At 42.5% G+C, this 19401-nt stretch overlaps 1 protein-coding gene across 2 annotated transcripts in view; it reads right to left on the reverse strand.

Annotated features, from left to right (window-relative positions):
- Positions 1–210: 210 nt before the first annotated feature.
- LOC112217047 (protein lin-7 homolog A) overlaps positions 211–19401 on the reverse strand; it is a 28676-nt gene continuing 9485 nt past the window's right edge. Inside the window, exons 2-6 of one of the 2 annotated variants that reach the window (XM_024377287.2) lie at positions 16489–16607; positions 11485–11556; positions 6812–7021; positions 4964–5175; positions 211–2185 (exon numbers count right to left, since the gene is read on the reverse strand). In XM_024377287.2, the coding sequence (XP_024233055.1) occupies positions 2161–2185; positions 4964–5175; positions 6812–7021; positions 11485–11556; positions 16489–16607 (638 nt within the window). In that variant the 3' untranslated portion in view covers positions 211–2160. Of the gene's footprint in view, positions 2186–4959; positions 5176–6811; positions 7022–11484; positions 11557–16488; positions 16608–19401 lie in introns of both variants that reach the window. The other variant, XM_024377288.2, reaches the window with a different exon arrangement.

A 19401-nucleotide genomic window follows, 5' to 3' on the forward strand; every position in this document is an offset into this window, starting at 1 on the left:
TACCTGTCAGTGGAAGGCAGTGTCAGAACCAGTGACCCCATCACTGAGAGACCTTAATTGCTTTGGAAGAGTGCTACACTGCTGCCCTGTAACTCCTGTTCACAGCTCAAACAGACAGGGGTCAGGAGTTAGCTGTAGCCTGCTTCCCCTTACCCCAGATTTCAGACAAGCACAATAGACACAGTAGAATAAGAAGTAGTTCGGGGTCAATGAAGTCATCAATGTACACACGCACATATATTTATTTATACAAATATAATATGTATAACAATTGCATATCACCTGGTGTTGTCTTTTTTTCTGTACAATCAGGAAGTACAGTACGTCCAGTCAGGAAGTACAGTACGTTGAATCAGGAAGTACAGTACGTCGAATCAGGAAGTACAGTACGTTGAATCAGGAAGTACAGTACATCCAGTCAGGAAGTACAGTACGTCCAGCCTAAAAAATGCAAGTCGGCAATAAGAAAGAGAATAAGTAAATGTACAAAAGGGATCTATCAGAGGCAAGATGAACTGCTCAAAAGTTGAGGGACAAAACACGTTCACAGCCCAATCTGGTTGGACTATCAGGATGGCACATTGTTCACAGTATGGATGTTAAATGATCTTGCACTACTTCAATACCCACCCACAAAGGAACTAGGCCTATATAGAACATACATACTAGAGTTTGCTACTAGGAAAACCATCCAATGTATTGTTTGTCTGACAGTACTACAGATACAAGACCACTTTTGATCAGTGTTGATCATCAACTGATTTTCTAATAGCTTTCAATGAATCCACAGTGCAACTTGTTATACTTAAATACGGTTACTTGTCATGAGAATACTACGTCAGACGATAGGTAGAGGGTTGAAGGAGAGAGTTTAAAACAGAGGTCCCTTATTGATAAGACGACTAGAACATTCCACAGTCTCTTACTCACAATGATTGTCAAAATGTAAAGGTGACGACGCAGATCCAGGAGAATGAGTCCATTAACCATACTATTCTGGTACGAATTATACACTGGGCTATAGGTCTTGTACAATTCAATATTTTAAATAATCATCTGCATGTTAACAAACACACACACATACCTTAATGAAATGACTTTATGCAAAACTCAGATTGTAAACAATAAAATAGATTGATTTAAAAAATAAAGACAATTGTACCATTTGATTAACCCGCCAGGTCATTAATATATATATAAATGTGTTTGACATTCCTCATATAAATGATTCAAATGTTCAAATTATATTGATATATGTAGATTTGATTTTATATGATTACTCTATATACTCTCTGTATATATTCATTTGATGGGAGTAGATGACTAACAATCATTAAATGGCTGACTTGAGAGCTGAAAGTCAAGATAGGAAATTTCACGATAATTGTAATTGTATTCAATTGTATGAATACAATTATCTCTGTGTATTCATCCACTTTACATACCTCTCTTTTAACAGCCGTTTGATTTTAATGTCAGGAGCTGCCTTATGACACACAGTGCATAAGATTCAGTTGACCTAGTATTACATTGTTAACTTTTTGTATCTTTCCCACATACTGTATATCTCTAATCATTACTTTTATGTGAAATGTAAAACCAAAGAAAGTCTGTTATTGCTAAATCTACAAGTTTCCATACAAAATATTTTCTCGCTGCAATATATATAAGGTAAAAAAAAAAGAGTTCACATTTATCCAAAGCAGGACAAGTTTGAGACAAAAAAAGCAATGTTCATTCACACACGGACAAGTACAGTATAGAAGAAACAATAGAAATATCATTGTTCAAAGCTATAGCAAAACCAAAGTCAGGAAACAAGTGAAATGAATTCAAAACAGATAACAAAAAGAAGTAAACTATCACAAATGACAAGGAGCATTGTGGAGGGTTACAACTGTCAACTGTTAGAGGACAACTTCAAATGAACACAAACTAAATATGGGTTTCAGTGCTAGCCTCCAATCTCTCATGTCACAAGCACCATTGTTTACATTTCAGAACACATATCTTTCAGTTTTGCTTCATTCTGTTGGTAGTACATTGAAGGGGGAGAGAGAGTCTTCACTGCTTAACAGTATCATATTCTCCTCAACCAGGTGGTTCCTTCGGGATCCTCAGCACATAGAGATGGACTCAGAACCTTCCTTTCAGTGTCCCTCACTTCTTCTTCTTTTGGAACAGCCTGTGAGAGGGACAGGTGTAAGAAAAGCTGAGAGCACTTTGACAGGTCGGTAAAGTGAGATGCTAATGTCATATTCTGGTCCAATAAGTTACAAAAAAGTCTAGTGTACTCTGCTGTGAATTGCGAAAAGCCCATTGAACTGTGAAAAGCCAATTAAAAATGATTGTGAATGAACCTTTTACTGCAGTGGGCTAAATCAGGGTCACACAGAGTGTTTCTTGGTAGTCTTAAACAAATCTACTTTGAAACAAAAGCATACACTTCTCACACATGGTTATGGACTTTAAAAAAAGAAGACACCTGTAAGCATGTCAGATAAAGAGTTTAAATGTATTACATTTTTGAGTTTGCATCCCAATATTACACTTTAGATACATCACAGAAGACTGAAATATAACAAAACCGTTTGACATAAAAACACCGGATTTTCGGTCAGGTTTTAGAATGTTTATCAATTATGAAAAAAATGAATAACGTTCCACCTATGGGGCCACTAGGTCATTTGACAGCAGGAAATGGCTACATGTCTGTGGAATTCCCACTACTACTGAGAACAGAGATATAGAAGAGCCTATTGTGTCCTCGGGCCTTGGTCAGCCTGGCCAGGTATGCGAGAGAGAGAAAGAATGGCCGGGCAGCGTATCAGAGAGGAAGGCTACATGACGAACAGATTTCATGCAATCCCATGGTGCTTTCCACCAAGCTGCCTGTCCGCCGCGCGTGTCGCTTGCTTGGCCACCGGCCTCTTGGCCACTGTGACAAAGCCCTGTAGTCAGCATGCCAGGGTTGATACAACATGATCCCTGCTCAGTCCCCACTCCATGCCTCTACTGCACAGGTCTACAAGCTCACACATACCTCCCCGAGCTAAACGAGGGCTACATGAGGAGGGTTACTATCAAACGATCAGTGCCACTGAGGATCCCTTAGCCTGCAGGTGGTGTTAAGTCTTTTGTGATGTGGCCCAGACAGGCTTAGTATTACTACTGCCTATTTTCAGAGTTGTCCTTATTTTAGCTTTATCACCTCCAGCAATCCAAGCAATGACGGGGTATATTTGTATACCACAAGTCTGCCTCAACTTTGCACTGATGCAGTCAAGTCTGCTCCGTGGTATGTGTTATAAAACATGTAGCATCCCATGAGCGTGAGCTCTTATTTGCTCAGCCATATCTAAAATAATTCACAAGCCACACGGCTGAATTACTGACACAACGGCTATGACTGTACAGGGGATTGTAACTGCTAAGTTAACAAACACCCTGAAATAGATTAAGCGCTCATTCCAGGACCTTAATGTGTGCTGCAAGGAAATGTTTAATGAAAAATTGAAACGCTTGATGTAATCCTCTGTAACTTTTACCCAAAGGACAAGGCCTGGTATCATTGTGCAGTAGGAGCCTCTCTGATAGGAGCCTCTCTGGTACTCTCTCTGGGTATAAAGAGCCCAATGGGTTTTAAAGAACCACTGAACATGCCGATTGGCACTTCTGTTTTTCTGTTGCTCATTAGAAAAACAAGATTTTAGTCTTAGAGGTTTGTTTCCAGACCGATTCCACGCTTGGTTAATGATGTTTGTCCCCCATGAGACACTGTAGACGCAGAAGCCTATTTCACTTCTTCAAAATCCCAAGAATGAATCGAAGATAACTCAAGAAATCTGTAATTAAATTTGGACGTTTTTGCCAAGGATGTTTAAGTTGCGCAATTTTACATTTCACTAAGGTGTTTGTGTAACAGTATAATTTTAAACCGTCCCCTCGCCAATACCCGGGCGCGAACCAGGGACTCTCTGCACACATCAACAGTCACCCTCGAAGCATCGTTACCCATCGCTCCACAAAAGCCGCAGCCCTTAAAGAGCAAGGGGAACTACTACTTCAAGGTCTCAGAGCAAGTGACGTAACCGATTGAAACGCTATTTAGCGCGCACCGCTAACTAAGCTAGCCGTTTCACATCCGTTACATTTGTTGCAGTATTTCTCAAGTAAAAAAATGCACAACATGTTGTCTTATGTAAACAAAGCCAGGCTGCTGGGCAGGTCTGTCTCACTGTATGCTATTGAATAGAGAGCAATCACTGCAGCTGTTCACCCCATGTTAATAGGCAAATGTACTTAGTCTAATCCTTCATTTGCCTGTTGTGACACACAATTGTTCCAAACACTTTGTAGTCAATTTGGACACTAGAATAACTGTTTCTAACTCATATTGATGCCACATAGACAGTTTTCAAAGGCATTCGTTGCGTTTTAAATGCTGTTGCTCTTTCAATGGTGCAATGTGTATCTCCAGACAATGCCAGCCTCCATCAGTTCACCCTATTCCCCAAAAACCTTTGGGGTGCTAAAGAGTCCTGTGTGGCTCAGTTGGTAGAACATGGCACTTGCAACGCCATGATTGTGGGTTTGATTCTCACGGGGGACAAGTGTGAAAATGTATGCACTCAAGTTGCTCTGGATAAGTGTGTCTGCTAAATGACAGAAATGTAAAATCCCTGTCAGATCCTTAAAACAGTTTCAATCTAAATTAAATCATAGAATGGTAAATATACGGCAGGTTTAGAGGACTGGTCTTCTTACTGTACCAGCTGTTTTCTTCATCCGTGTGGTTCAACTCCTTCTCCTCGGTGGTCCCAGATCTGGTTTGTGCTGTCTTGCCAACACCTACAGTCCTTTTTGGTGTGACAATGCCCATAGGAGTTGGCATGACAGTACAAATAGATCTAGCACTAGGCTACGGTCCCCCACCCTTAAAGCAATGAAAGGCCTCACCTACGACATATGGTTCTGCTGGGTAGTGAGGTTCTGCTGCTGCTGAGCCTGCATGAGGAGCTGCTGCTGCTGGCGGCGGCGGGCCGTGCGGAGCTTCTCGAAGCGCGCCTCCATCTCCTCCAGGACCTTGGGCGTGTAGCGTACCACCAGCTTCACACTGTCCTTGGCAGCCTTCAGAAGCTCCACCGCCTTCTCGTGGTGCTCCCCCTCCACACTCTGGGGAGATACAGTGAAAGAGAATGAGAGAGAGAAGAGACTCAGCACATTTAAGAAATGTGGTGGCAATGTGTTAGTGTTGTAGTGATATGGTCTCTGAAGTCTGCCTCAGTTTCTTAATTGGCATGGACAGAGAATTAAAGAAACTTTGCCAATACTTTTATGTAAGCAACAATGACACAGTTACACAGCAGCAGCTTCAGTTTCTAAATGGTTACAACCAATTAGGTTTGAACTGGAAGTCAAATGTATTTTTACTTAGTTCAACAAGCATTGCATCTTGGTATAATTAGTACTTCATCCTCAAGCCCAGAGTAATATACAGTACCAAGCAACATTTTGGACACACCTACTCATTCAAGGGTTTTTCTTTCTCTTTACTATTTTCAAAAATGATAATAAAGTCATCAAAACTATGAAATAACACATATGGAATCAAAAACGTGTTAATTAAAAAAGATATATTTTATATTTGAGATTCTTCAAAGTAGCCACCCTTTGCCTTGATGACAGCTTTGGCATTCTCTCAACCAGCTTCATGAGATTGGAATATAGAAGATAGCCCTATTTGGTAAAAGACCAAGTCCATATGATGGCAAGAATAACTCAAATAAGCGGAGAGAAATGGCAGTCAATAATTATTTTAAGACATGAGGGTCAGTCAACCCGGAAAATGTCAAAAACCATAGAGCGTTACTGTCACGACTTCCGCCGAAGTTGGTCCCTCTCCTTGTTCAGGCGGCGTTCGGCGGTCGAAGTCACCGACCTTCTAGCCATCGCTGATCCTCTTTTCATTTTCCTTTGGTTTTCTCTTGTCTTCCATCACACCTGGTTCCAATTCCCATCAATTACATGTTGTGTATTTAACCCTCTGTTCCCCCTCATGTCCGTGTGGGTGATTGTTTATTGTAAGTGCCTGTGCACGTCTGTCCTGGTGTGCGTCGGGTTTTGTACCCATTTGTTGATTGTTATGTTTTCCGGTGGGTTTTGTTATTAAACTGCACCATTTGGAAACACAGTTTTTGCTCTCCTGCGTCTGACTTCTCTGCCGCCAGTACGCACCCCCTTACAGCTACGATGAAACTGGCTCTCATGAGGACCGCCACAGGAAAGGAAGACCCAGAGTTATCACTGCTGCAGAGGATAAGTTCATTAGAGTTAACTGCACCTCAGATTGCAGCCCAAATAAATGCTTCACAGAGTTCAAGTAACAGACACATCTCAACATCAACTGTTCAGAGGAGACTACATGAATCAGGCCTTCATGGTCAAATTGCTGCAAAGAAACCACTATTAAAGTACACCAATAAGAAGAACAGACTTGCTTGGGGCAAGAAACATAAGCAATGGACAGTAGACCAGTGGAAATCTGTCGTTTGGTCTGACGAGTCCACATTTGACATTTTTGGTTCCAGTAGGGGAAGGGATTATCTCTGCATGTGTGGTTCCCACCGTGAAGCATGGAGGAAGAGGTGTGATGGTGCTTTGCTGGTGACACTGCAAGTGATTTATTTGGAATTCAAAGCACACTTACCCAGCATGGCTACAACAGCATTCTGCAGCATTACGCCATCCTATCTGGTTTGTGCTTAGTGGAACTATCATTTGTTTTTCAACATTTCTAATCTATACATACCACGCCATTGACAGACAGGAGCTGGTCCCCTCGCTTCAGTCCCCCATGCCTCTCAGCCAAGCCCCCTGGAATGATGCGGGAGATATAGATGGGAGAGTTCTGCTCCTTGCCACCCATCACATTGAAGCCCAGCCCCTCCTCCGTCTTGGGCAGCTCCACCACTCGGGGGTGAGAGTGACCCTCGCTGGCCGCAAAGGCTGCAACTGTGGCCTGCAGAGAGAGACAGGCGAGAGGGTAACGATTTGGTGTGCTCAGCACTAACTCCATGCCCTATACCACCCTATTCTGTCTACCACACAAATAGATTAGATAATGACGATACTAAGTGCATGAACTGGGATTGCAATTCCAAACAGCCAAATAAGTGTACAGACTTAAATTCGTTCTGTGGGTGGGACCTTCTGACTTCTCTCTCTAAACAGGGCTTAGAGACGTCCAGTAGGACTAAAATAACAAAGTGAGAGCCAAGGCGATGATGGTGATGTATTGTATAGCCGTGTGAGATGCTTTCTGGCTCTGTAAGAACATGGATTAGCACATATCTGTCGCCATTGGAGAAGAAGACGCAAGATAACTTTCACCCCAACTAACTAAATGTCTGTGAGCCTGCTTTACTAAATTCCACTGGCTTGGGATGGCTTTCAAGTTCTAGATGAATCTTCTTCTCGCCTTGTCGTCTGAAACAAAGTGTGCAGGAGCTTGTTAGCCCAGCCTGGGAAAGGAACAGCAGATGTACATCGCCACAGGTGCCGGTCTGTCAAGTCTGTCTCATTATTATTATTAAGCAATACTTTCTCAGGAAACTGCCGGGGAAAAAGGCCTCTGTTTCAAAGCTTGGCGTATGTGGATCCAAAGTTTTCCCTAGCAGGTGAAAGCCCAAAGCTTTGAGATCCTCCACTTTTCCGTCCCCCTTCCATCTCTCTCTCCCACTGTGAGGTAAAGAAGCACTGTGCTCAGTATGCCACCATCACCTCTCTGGCTAACAGCATAACGACCTTCACAAGTTTATCTCCCTTCCTGGGAGGAAGAAACTAGGTGGCATACGGCTGCCTCCTCCAAACGCAAAAAGTGTCTGGGGCGAACCAAAGAAAAATTACAGCTTACTGGGAAATTGCCTAAGTAATGTCACAGTACATATGGAAATTACTTCATTTCAACCAAATGTTATTATCATCAGCCATCAGTTCAGCTCAGTCTTTTCTCTGGAGCACCATAGACTAAGTGGTCTCCCATCTCTGGAAGATAAAAGATAAGAACCTCAGGCCAGGAATTACAGTCTGGAATTGATTCAATTAACTGGGTAATAAACTGAATCAAGTGCTCATGTTCTCAGGTGGAACACATTTTAATTGGTAAACGCTCACCAGCAACAGTTCACCAAAGGCATCTAAAATAACATCTACCCTGCTAATGCCTCAAGATTGCTGGTGTATCAAGGATCCCTGGACTATAACACATTTTTTAGGCCCCCAATTTCCAACTTATTAAAGTGATTCATGTGAAATGTGCTGAGTGCTGCCCTCCAGGCCTTTGGTCAGCGATGTACTTGAGATGTACTTGGAGACGAGGCTGATGAAACAAGCACCGCCTCAGCTAAACGGAAACTCTCAAGAGGGCGGCACTTTCAAAAGCAGCGCATCTCATTTCGATGTCATCCATTGAAATCACTCCCATGGGCGTGGAAGCCAGTGAACGGAGTTTGGCCTATGTTAATTGCTGCTCCGCTGGTGGCTGTATTAAATATTCTTTTGAAAAGATTGGCGATGGACAAGGACAAAGCTGAAAGGCACTTCATGCTGTTGTCATTGCTTTCTTGTGTAAACAGTGTCATAAGGACAATCTTGTTTGCTTTAACACTGTGAAGTACAAGCCCTTTCATGAATTGTAAAGTAGTTTGATTAGACCGATCTACATTCTCTCTTTCAAAACAGCCTTTGAATAAGCTTTGGAGAAAAAAAAGACTTGTTTATGATTATGTACATCGTAATGTTGAACAGATAATGGATATTCGAAGGGAAATGAAAAGGACACGTCACTGTAACGGCAGCATAACCATCAACCTCAACACCATTTGATCTGAGCAGGTTAGAAAGAGTTTTTTGATATTCCATCAACATCAGATACAGTGGTGTCCTTCAATAGGCCAGTAGGACTGAAGTCGGAGGTTTACATAATGAAATAAACAAGTTTACATGTTGAAATAATTCAAACTTGTTTTTCAACCACTCCACACATTTCTTGTTAACAAATTATAGTTTTGGCAAGTCGGTTAGGACATATACTTTGTGCATGACACAAGTAATTTTTGTTCACTTATAATTCACTGTATCACAATTCCAGTTGGTCAGAAGTTTACATACACTAAGTTGACTGTGCCTTTAAACAGCTTGGAAAATTCCAGGAAATTATGTCATGGCTTTAGAAGCTTCTGATAGGCTAATTGACATAATTTGAGTCAATTGGAGGTGTACCAGTGGATGTATTTCAAGGCCTACCTTCAAACTCAGTGCCTCTTTGCTTGACATCATGGGAAAATCAAAATAAATCAGCCAAGACCTCAGAGAAAAAATTGTAGACCTCCACAAGTCTGGTTCATCTTTGGGAGCAATTTCCAAACGCCTGAAGGTACCACGTTCATCTGTACAAACAATAGTACGCAAGTATAAACACCATGGGACAAAGCAGTCGTCATACCACTCAGGAAGGAAACGCGTTCGATCTCCTAGAGATGAACGTACTTTGTTGCGAAACATGCAAATCAATCCCAGAACAACAACAAAGGACCTTGTGAAGATGCTGGAGGAAACAGGTACAAAAGTATCTATATCCACAGTAAAACAAGTCCTATATCGACATAACCTGAAAGGCAGCTCAGCAAGGAAGAAGGCACTGCTCCCAAACCACCAATAAAAAAAGCCAGACAACGGTTTGCAACTGCACATGGGGACAAAGATCATACTTTTTGGAGAAATGTCCTCTGGTCTGATGAAACAAAAATATAACAGTTTGGCCATAATGACCATTGTTATGTTTGGAGGAAAATGGGGGTGGCTTGCAAGCCGAAGAACACCATTCCAACCGTGAAGCACGGGGGTGGCAGAATCATGTTGTGGGGGTGCATTGCTGCAGGAGGGACTGGTGCACTTCACAAAATAGATGGCATCATGAGGTAGGAAAATTATGTGGATATATTAAAGTAACATCTCAAGACATCAGTCAGGAAGTTAAAGCTTGGTCACAAATGGGTCTTCCAAATGGACAATGACCCCAAGCATACTTCCAAAGTTGTGGCAAAATGGCTTATTTATTTATTTTACCTTTATTTAACGAGGCAAGTCAGTTAAGAACAAATTCTTATTTTCAATGACGGCCTAGGAACAGTGGGTTAACTGCCTGTTCAGGGGCAGAACGACAGATTTGCAACCTTCCGGCTACTAGTCCAACTCTCTAACCACTAGGCTACCAACAAAGTCAAGATATTGGAGTGGCTATCACAAAGCCCTGACCTCAATCTTATAGAAAATGTGTGGGCAGAACTGAAAAAGCGTGTGCGAGCAAGGAGGCCTACAAACCTGACTCAGTTACACCAGCTCTGTCAGGAGGAATGGGCCAAAATTCACCCAACTTATTGTGGGAAGCTTGTGGAAGGCTACTTGAAACGTTTGACCCAAGTTAAACAATTTAAAGGCAAAGCTACCAAATACTAATTGAGTATATGTAAACTTCTGACCCACTGGGAATGTGATGAAAGAAATAAAAGCTGAAATAAATCATTCTCTCTACTATTATTCTGACATTTCACATTCTTAAAATAAAGTGGTGATCCTAACTGACCTAAGACAGGGAATCTTTACTAGGATGAAATGTCAGGAATTGTGAAAAACTGAGTTTAAATATATTTGGCTAAGGTGTACGTAAACTTCCGACTTTAACTGTATGTCCTTGTATACCTTTCATCCAAGATGGAAATTCACAACACAATCCAGTCTGATGAAAGTCATTAAAAAAGGTTACCCTGTTTACTACTCCTTTAGAAAGGAGAACTGAACCATAGTCAAAGTTTTACAGAGCATTTGCGATTGAAGAGATGACGTTTCGCTGACAAACAAAAGCGCCCTTTGGAATTGTATTCCACACCAGCCCTAGTTATCTACTCATCCTGCTTGCCCAGTGTTGTCAATCAATCTGTGTCCTACTCCTCTGTGTGCCCAGGCCGTGTAAGAAGATGGGGGCAGCAGTCTCTGGAAGGAGCAGCCAACTGTATCAGTCAGTGTGCGTACCTCCCTACGTTGCCCCATCTCTTCTTCACTCACTCTCTGATGTATTGGTGACACTGGGAAAGAGGACTGTGATGCATCTCATCTCACCCTCCCTCTTGATTCCCTCTTTTCCTGTCCCTCTTTCACTGTTAGATGTCTGTTTTATTCTCCTACACAAAAGAAGCTCTCCTCGGAAAGAATATGAATGAGCGGTGGAGGAGGGACTCATTGGTGGAACCTCTCAAGTGTTTACATCCAAGGTCTGCTAATGAGTAATTCATTGTGCACCAAACCTGCTCCACTCTTTGATCATCTGATGGAGACATGGGTGTTTATGTATCTAGGCTACATTGTACAGTATCTTTCAGCCTCAAGTTTGGTCAATACAGTCTGAGATTAGAGTATGTTGCTCACCTTCGCTGTAGCCCGTGCCTGGTACTCCGGACAGCCATTGACTGTGATTGTTTCATGCATGTACTGGTACACCTGAAAGAGAAAAATGGACAAACCATGAGTGTATTTTCTCAGTACTTTTGAATTTTCTAGAACATTTCTCCAAGTCTCTTGCATGTTAAATCCATGTTGTAGACTACCAGACTTGGTAGTTGGTAGGCTTAGGTTTTTGATTTTCTATTTAAACCTGTATTTTGAGAGTGTTTATTCTTGCAAATAACTTGGTAGATTATGTAGATGTTCATTGGATTTCTTCATCCACCTGGATCCACCTTTCACTGTTAATAAACTGCACACTATTTGGCGCCTGATCCTGCTGCCTCCTGCTACTTACTGCCCTTGAGGCTGCTCAAACATCTGGTCCCTACGACAATTAGCATAAGCAAACCGTGATGCATCAGTAAGTACAAGATACTCATAGGACACTGTGGTGTGGCGCTACTACCTCTTTTGGTTTTCTCTCATGTGGGTAACACATGGCACTGAGTAAATAAACTGAAGAGAGTGGAGTTTGGAACGGAGTAGCGAGTGGAGCTAAGACTCTTGGTACTGTAGGTGAATTTCCACTAAGGATTTCCCCCCTGTGTTTTACCAAAAAGCCTCAGATTTCGGCCCTAGCTTTGGAAACACGATGTCCTTAGTACAACTTAAGGGTGTTTCCAATGGAAAGCTTTCAGGTGTAAAAGAGCTATTTTGAGTTGTTTCTATACAGAACATGACATACTGTATCGACACCATTTACAATAACACCCCCAGCGTACAGTATGACATTATCACACCTTCTTCTGGTGATCCAACAGAAACAACTCGAAACATTATGAATGCTCTGATTAGTGGTGCATTGTTGAACATTACATGAGACATTGGCCTAAATCCCCATACGGGGGTCATGTAATTGTCTGATGTGACTCATATGAGCCCTCATCCTTTGTGTGTTTTAGCCAAGAGCCGTGCGGCTGCTTCATTCTATTAACATTTTGTCAGTGCATCGTTTGTCATATAAAGATATAGCATCCATCCATCCCTGTGAGCCTGATTGAAATACACTTAAGATGCATGGACTGTTGTGTATTCAAGGTCTCAGTGGATGCCTTGCTGTGAGTCAGGATAATTGTGTCTAGGAAACACGTGAACAACAATAAAGGTCAAGCTATTTCAATTTGTAATTTGCTTAACTATATGCACAAACATCCACGAGTTGAAGTGCAAATTGGATGTACCACTAACTACTGCTGAATTACTCAACAAGCAAACCAAATTAAATTGTAACGTCTCAAACCCTTCTTAAAGAACAACATTGACTTTTTCATGTGCAGTGAATTGTATTGTTTTTCTCTGGAATGGAAACTAATAGGGATTTTACTCATCAGCTCACACCTCGGTATGTATCGACACAAGGAGAGCATGTGTTTTCTGGGCTCAACCATCATTCAATATTTCTGTATGATGAGCTGGAGAAAAACTAAGGCCCTTGCCTCTTTGCGACTTCAAAGTGCTTCATCTGTGTTTCAACAATAAAACAAGTGGTTTCGTGTCGCCTGGGTATATCTGACTGATGAAAAACAAAGTCTGTTGGTTGATATGAAAATAAAAGAATAACCTCAAGCCAACAACAAAATAAATCAATTGGATTTTGTTTTGAGCAAGCAGTTCACTTACAAAAATAAGATATTAGAGCTTTTTAGGTTTACCTTTATGAACCTGGTTGAACTCAGTCTGACAACACTGTTAATGAATGAACATAACCTTCTGTTCTGATAATTCATTGGGGGAAAATAATCTCCGATAGCATAAAGAAAACAGTCACAACATGGAACAAATTGCTGTGTTCTTTTCACCGTTCTTTTCACCAGGGAACAAACAGATTCAAAGTGAGGTAGAAAGAGAGTGAGAGAGAAAGAGAGAGAGAGAGAGAGACAGAGTGAGAAACAGGCAGAGAGAGAGATGGAGAGAGTGAGAGATTTGAAAGACTTGCACTCCTGAAGGCATCATTTCTATCTCATTCCCCCTCCTGTTGCTATGCATCCATCTTTACCTCTGAACTCTACTTTCTTCCTCTCCCTCCTGAATATACTCTCCCTTTCTCTCTTCCCCCTCTTTCTCCTGACTCTCCGGTACACTGGGCGTTTACCACGGCAGGCTTTCATTAACCCAGATCTATCTAACCTCTGTGGAAGGCTCATTGTGCTTGATGGGCTGGGGGCTACCAGTCTTACCGTCAGCCTTACGAGGACGCCACAATGATGGGCTGGGGGCTACCAGTCTTACCGTCAGCCTTATGAGGACGCCACAATGCCTGACAGTGGAGAGAGCTGCCCGGAGGGTGCCTGGCACGACGCGTGTAACCATGGCTCCCCGACCGTCTCCCTCTCTTTACTGAGTCGGGGAGTGGAGAGCAAAATGGGGAAGGATGAGACGGAGAGAGAGAGAGCTTGAAGAGCTCTCCTTCTCCTCTCTCTAGCTGACTGACTTTAAAGTGGTCACTTGGTAGAAGCGAAACGGCATTTAATAACTGTTCATTCACAGACCTCCCTCGCTCTGTCAGCATGACACAAAAAGAGAATATTAAACACACAGAGATAATTAAATGAAGTGGCTTTCAGCCTTCAGCTCACAGTAAATGTAGTAAGAGACTAAGGTCTGCCCTCAATGGAGCAGCACACAAATCCTTTCCTTTATATGAATTCAAAGTGAGACCCGTATCCATATGCCCTGTTCCATTATCATCAGGCTACTACAACTCTATGATCACATAATTGATTCAGTTCATTGGAACAGACTATGCTTTTTTTTGCAAGGAAAAATTACCTGCATTGTTTTGTGACTAATGAAAGTTATGATTCGATTTCATGTGTGGTTGAATCGTTTGCTCGGGCCTCTCGGATGATTTTCATCAGGACCAGTTCTTGATATGCATAACGGTTTAAGTCAAGCCAACAGAGTGGCTGGAAATCATAATAAACTCCATCATTTCCAGCTGGTTAGCGCTCCCAGTCGTCTTCCCTGGTGTCCTTCCCTTTCCATTTGCAAAGCAGATTGACTCTGACAACTCATTCAGGGACTTTCCCTGAGCTCTGAGATGTCATTGATAGACAAGGTTGGGAAGAGCAACGCTCCTCCTCACCCCATCTCTCTGTAATTGGGGGTCTTTCACCTTAGCAGGCATTTCCGTCCCACATCAATTTCCCCTATCAACAGTTAGCCAGTTAACCCCCTCACCCATAGCTAGGCTGATTCATGTGGCTGTAAATACTATTGACACTGTGAAGAAGGTTTTCAACCGGCTCACCTCTGTGACTTTCTACAGTAGAGACATGATCAAGCTACCCTAGTCTGTGGGATTCTGTGTCTGCTCATCAGACCATGAAATGAGCTTCACAAGCAGATATGAGATGAGGGGAACAAATCTAATCACTCAATTATAATACCTGGTGGCCCCAGCGCAACGCAGAATAGGTCATCTGCATTAATGAAATGACACGCAGGTAAATCCCAATACCGAGCAACTATACATGGCTCTGACGCAACCTTTAATCTTCCTGTAATAGCTGTGGAGGAAATGATTTAATGACCTACTATGTTGTTTAATTGAACATACTATGCTGTTTTTACTTGGAGAGTTGTACATTGTTATACTTTAGTATTTTGCTGATACAGGCTTGTCTTGTGTGACTTAGTCATTTGTCTGGGCGTACAGATAAGAGCCGTTTAGGTGTGACTGCAGTATGTGACATTCTGTTTTGACAATCTACAGGAACTTAGACATGTGGAAACATGCAGGACGGAACAGACAACGGTGACACTGTTGAGTGGTTGTTTTTGATTGCTTCATTTTTGCAAATCTAATAATAAAGTTGTTTTGAAGAATACAGTCTCTCTCCTTTTGGTTAGAATCCCCACGACGTGGCTCGCTCAACGACAAAGATTTCCCATCTGCAGACATATTCCAGCACAGAACAGGGGCCAGATGAGGTCAAATGTGATTACATTACGATTAACTCGCCAATGTAGCTCAAAAAGGCTCAGCAGTCTAGTCCTGCTATGTCAGGGTATGAAGAGCGAGCCGGGGGGAAGTGTTTTATGATGCTCGTCACTATCCATTGTCCGGGAAAAATTTGCGTGGAATAATTTGCATGTGCTATAAAAGTGAATACAAGGGTTGTGACCGCATGTTGGATTGTAAACACATGCGACACAGCACGTATGGCAAGGTATTGCTCAATTCACATAAATGCCATGTTCTCTGCTCTTCCATAGAGACATGGGAGTATTTATTGTCTTGGGAGGCTGTTAAACCACTGACATGAACGCCACAGCTGTTGAATGTTGCTGATAACGACCACTCATCTTCACTCTCCAGCTCCTCTAGCAATCAGACCTCTATGAGAAAGAGCCATTCTGCACCGTGGCAAAGTGTCAGCTCACACAAGAACGTAATTGACTGGAAACTATGGCCGGTCAGCCTCTGCAACCAATCCAAGCTGATCCTCTCTAGTTTCCCTGGTGACTGGATGTGTTGTTGGTGGTTGAAGTGTTTCTCTCGCTCTATCCCTCTCAATGGCCAGCTGTTGTAAAAGAGTCTGTAGGGTGCTGCCTAGCTGCTACTCCTGGCAGAGACATGAAGCCTCCCCACCACCAGGCAGCACCAGGCTCCAGTGTCTCTGCCTGACTCCCAGGCCAGGCTTCTCTCATCCTGTTGTCCAATGAAAGGGCCAGCCCACTCTGACATTTCCTCTGGTAGATTACATTTCCTACTAGATGACCTCAGTCTGAGAATTGATGGCCCTCTTACTCTTCAGTCTGTGTGTCTGAGCTGACCATGTCTGGGAAAACACCCCTAAAAGTCTGCATTGTTGTGTAGCCACATTTATTCATTAAAATAACCATCAGTCACCTGTGGTCAATTTCCCTGTGTTGGCAGGAGCAAAAGGACCCTGGGGCTGTGGTGCAGGGGAATCGACTCACCTCTCTAATGGCTGTGCAGAACTCACTCTGCAACACCAACTTCAGGGACTGCAGCTTGTGACCCGGGACGTCTCCGGACTCCTGTAGCTTCTCCAGCAGCTCAATCGCCCTGGCTACATCTGACAGAGAGAGAGAGAGAGAGAGAGAGAGAGAGAGAGAGAGAGAGGCAGAGAGAAAGGGAGAGGCAGAGAGAGAGGAAAAGGTAGAGAGAGGTGGAGAAAGTCAGAGAGAGAGCGAGAGAGGGGGTAAGAAGGGGGAAAAAATGCCCCATTGAATTACATTAACAGCAGAGTCTTGAAAAAGAAGTCCGGAGCGAATCGATAGAGAGGATAATGGAAAAAAACTGAGTCAGGGCCAAGGGGATCAAGAGAGAGAGAGAGAGAGAGAGAGAGAAAGCAATCCCAGCGTAGTTTGCATTAGGCCTGCTCCATGCATGAGAAAATGGGGGGCGGACTTCAAGGTAGAGCATCGTTCCGTTCAAAGCGAGCGAATCCTGGCATGAGCGGGTACCGCGGTCATTAGATCCTTTTAAAACAAACCCATGACGCCCTAAGTTAAAGACTTTGGCTCCTATGTCTAGTAAACTCTCCACTCCTAATTATCATCCCCTGAAAAAATCCAGCGTAAAGCAGATTCTTTTCAGGAAAAATGATAGAAATGAGAGTACATGCTGGAAGGGGAGAGGAGGGATTTGATGCTCAGCCTAATCGTTGGGTCAGTTGTTTTAGAAGAAACAAAATAAAAAGCAGTTGGTGGATAATGTGCATCTGTCAACCCTTTATCCCTTCAGCATGTGCAAAAACCAAACTACACAGTTTGCAACCAGCGAGTTGCTGGAAAATGATCAAACCACTTGTAATCGACTACAGATATTCGATTTTTCATACCTAGCTTGATGTCGAACACAGTGACACAGTCCCACTCAGAAGAAATAGCAAGATTATGTTTTGGAGTTGATAATATAGTTTAGATGTTAAAAATCTAAAAATGTCAAATCGTTAAGTGAGTCTACTTTATTAATCCAAGAAATATCCAACTATATGTAGCTCAACTATATGTAGACTATATACATTCTTTGAATAGCAAATATATACAGAGGCTAAGGTCAAGGATTCTGAACAATTTTAAACACCATTACCCTGGTGTTGAACTAGCGCCACGCTCTGTACAACACCAATAGAGAGAGGTAAACAACCGACGATGTTTATAAACATCACGCCGAACCCAGGGAGGCTGGACTGAGAGGGAAGACAATCTAGTTTAACCCGGTGAGGCAGAGAGGAGGCAGAAAAGCTATTACTGTTTACAGACCTAGGGCGAACTAGGTAAGAGGAGGGACAACTGCATACATAGAACCTGTGGTTGTTTAGGCAGGTTTGTTTTGTGCCAGTATTTAAGCAGTCAAATAAGGGCACAACATTTACTGTTAGTACACAAGAATACATGGAGAAAGAACATGATACCCAGAGTACCAGCGTGGATTACATTAAACCAGAAGAAATGGTGGGGTCGATTTCCATCAGGATTGGTTACTGCAAGCCACAAAGTATTGTCAGGGAGATCTTTACAGGGCATTCATCACCCTAATTCCACGACTCCACTCAGCATCTTCTGTAATGATGGCCAAGTGTCAGCCAAGATAATATCGCATAGAATGTTCTATAGGATGTGCAAAAAATATATGTTTTATTGTCACGTACACCGGATAGGTGCAGTGAAATTTATTTTTTTAGAGGGTCAGCCATAGCAAATTAAGGTTATGTGCCTTGCTCAAGGGCACATCGGCTGATTTAATTTCACCTTGTCGGCTCAGGTATTCGAACCAGCGACTTTTCAGTTACTGGCCGAACACTCAAAGCTTAGGCTGAGACTCGGTGTGGGTGGTATAGTCCACCCTAGAGGCAGGTTGTTGCCTGAAATGTCAGACTTGGTCAAGAACCCGAAACTACGGGGAGACGAGAGCAGAATTACAGCTGGTCCATAGGGAGTTGAACACAGGAAAGGGGACACTTTTCTCTAAACCTGTGAGTGTGTATAGAGGGATAAAACAGTATTCATTACTACTTTACATTACCCCTGCAACAGAGCTCTGCAATGGTAATGTAGCTAATGTACAGAATTTCCATCAGATTTAATAAGCGTCCAAAGTAAGTAAGTAAGGTGAATGAGGTTGTACAATATTGTGCACCATATCTGTAAAAAAGAGAGTTAGCATTTCACTAATGAGTGGCCAGTAATCTGCTGGTATTATTCCAAGCAGCCTGGTTAGTTTTATGTGTTTATTTCTCATTATAGCGAGGTCAGGGCCAGATCAGGAGAGCTTTTGCCTTCTCTCATTTGCCCATTAGCACCAATTTCTTCATCCTCGTCAAGGTCTCTGATGAGGCCTCCAACATCGAGCAATGCTTCAAAGATTAAGATTTCTAAAACATTTTTGTTGATAGATGGGATTTCTCGGGAGGTCAGTTTTTGTACTTTGACACTGATCAAAAACAATAGTTGGAAGTCTCCACCTGTTCAGCACCACTTTCAAGTAGTTTGGCTTTCAACTTCGGTCTGGGGAATTAAATAAATACATTCTTTGAAATAAACTGGGTTATAGGCTAAGAAGCTATTTTGTAAAAGTAAAGCAAACCGTGTTTGGTTGCTAAAGGGAAAGATTTCGACCGGGTATCAAGTTGTTTGAAAGGAGAAAGAGAAGAAGATCTGGCAGTCCGGAAAAGTCCGGAAATGTTTTAGGCTACAAGCAATCAAAGGCAATATTTTAGACCTTAATTTGAATATCAAAAATATCACAAATACCATAATGAGGCCATATATGTCATGCCCCATCTCCCCTATTCAGACTGTCCAGTGTCTATGACCAGTCAGCCAACACCCCAGCAGTGAATAGGGATTGTTGCTACCAGATGT

This window comes from Oncorhynchus tshawytscha, linkage group LG17, assembly GCF_018296145.1.
Source record: "Oncorhynchus tshawytscha isolate Ot180627B linkage group LG17, Otsh_v2.0, whole genome shotgun sequence".
NCBI lineage: Eukaryota > Metazoa > Chordata > Actinopteri > Salmoniformes > Salmonidae > Oncorhynchus > Oncorhynchus tshawytscha.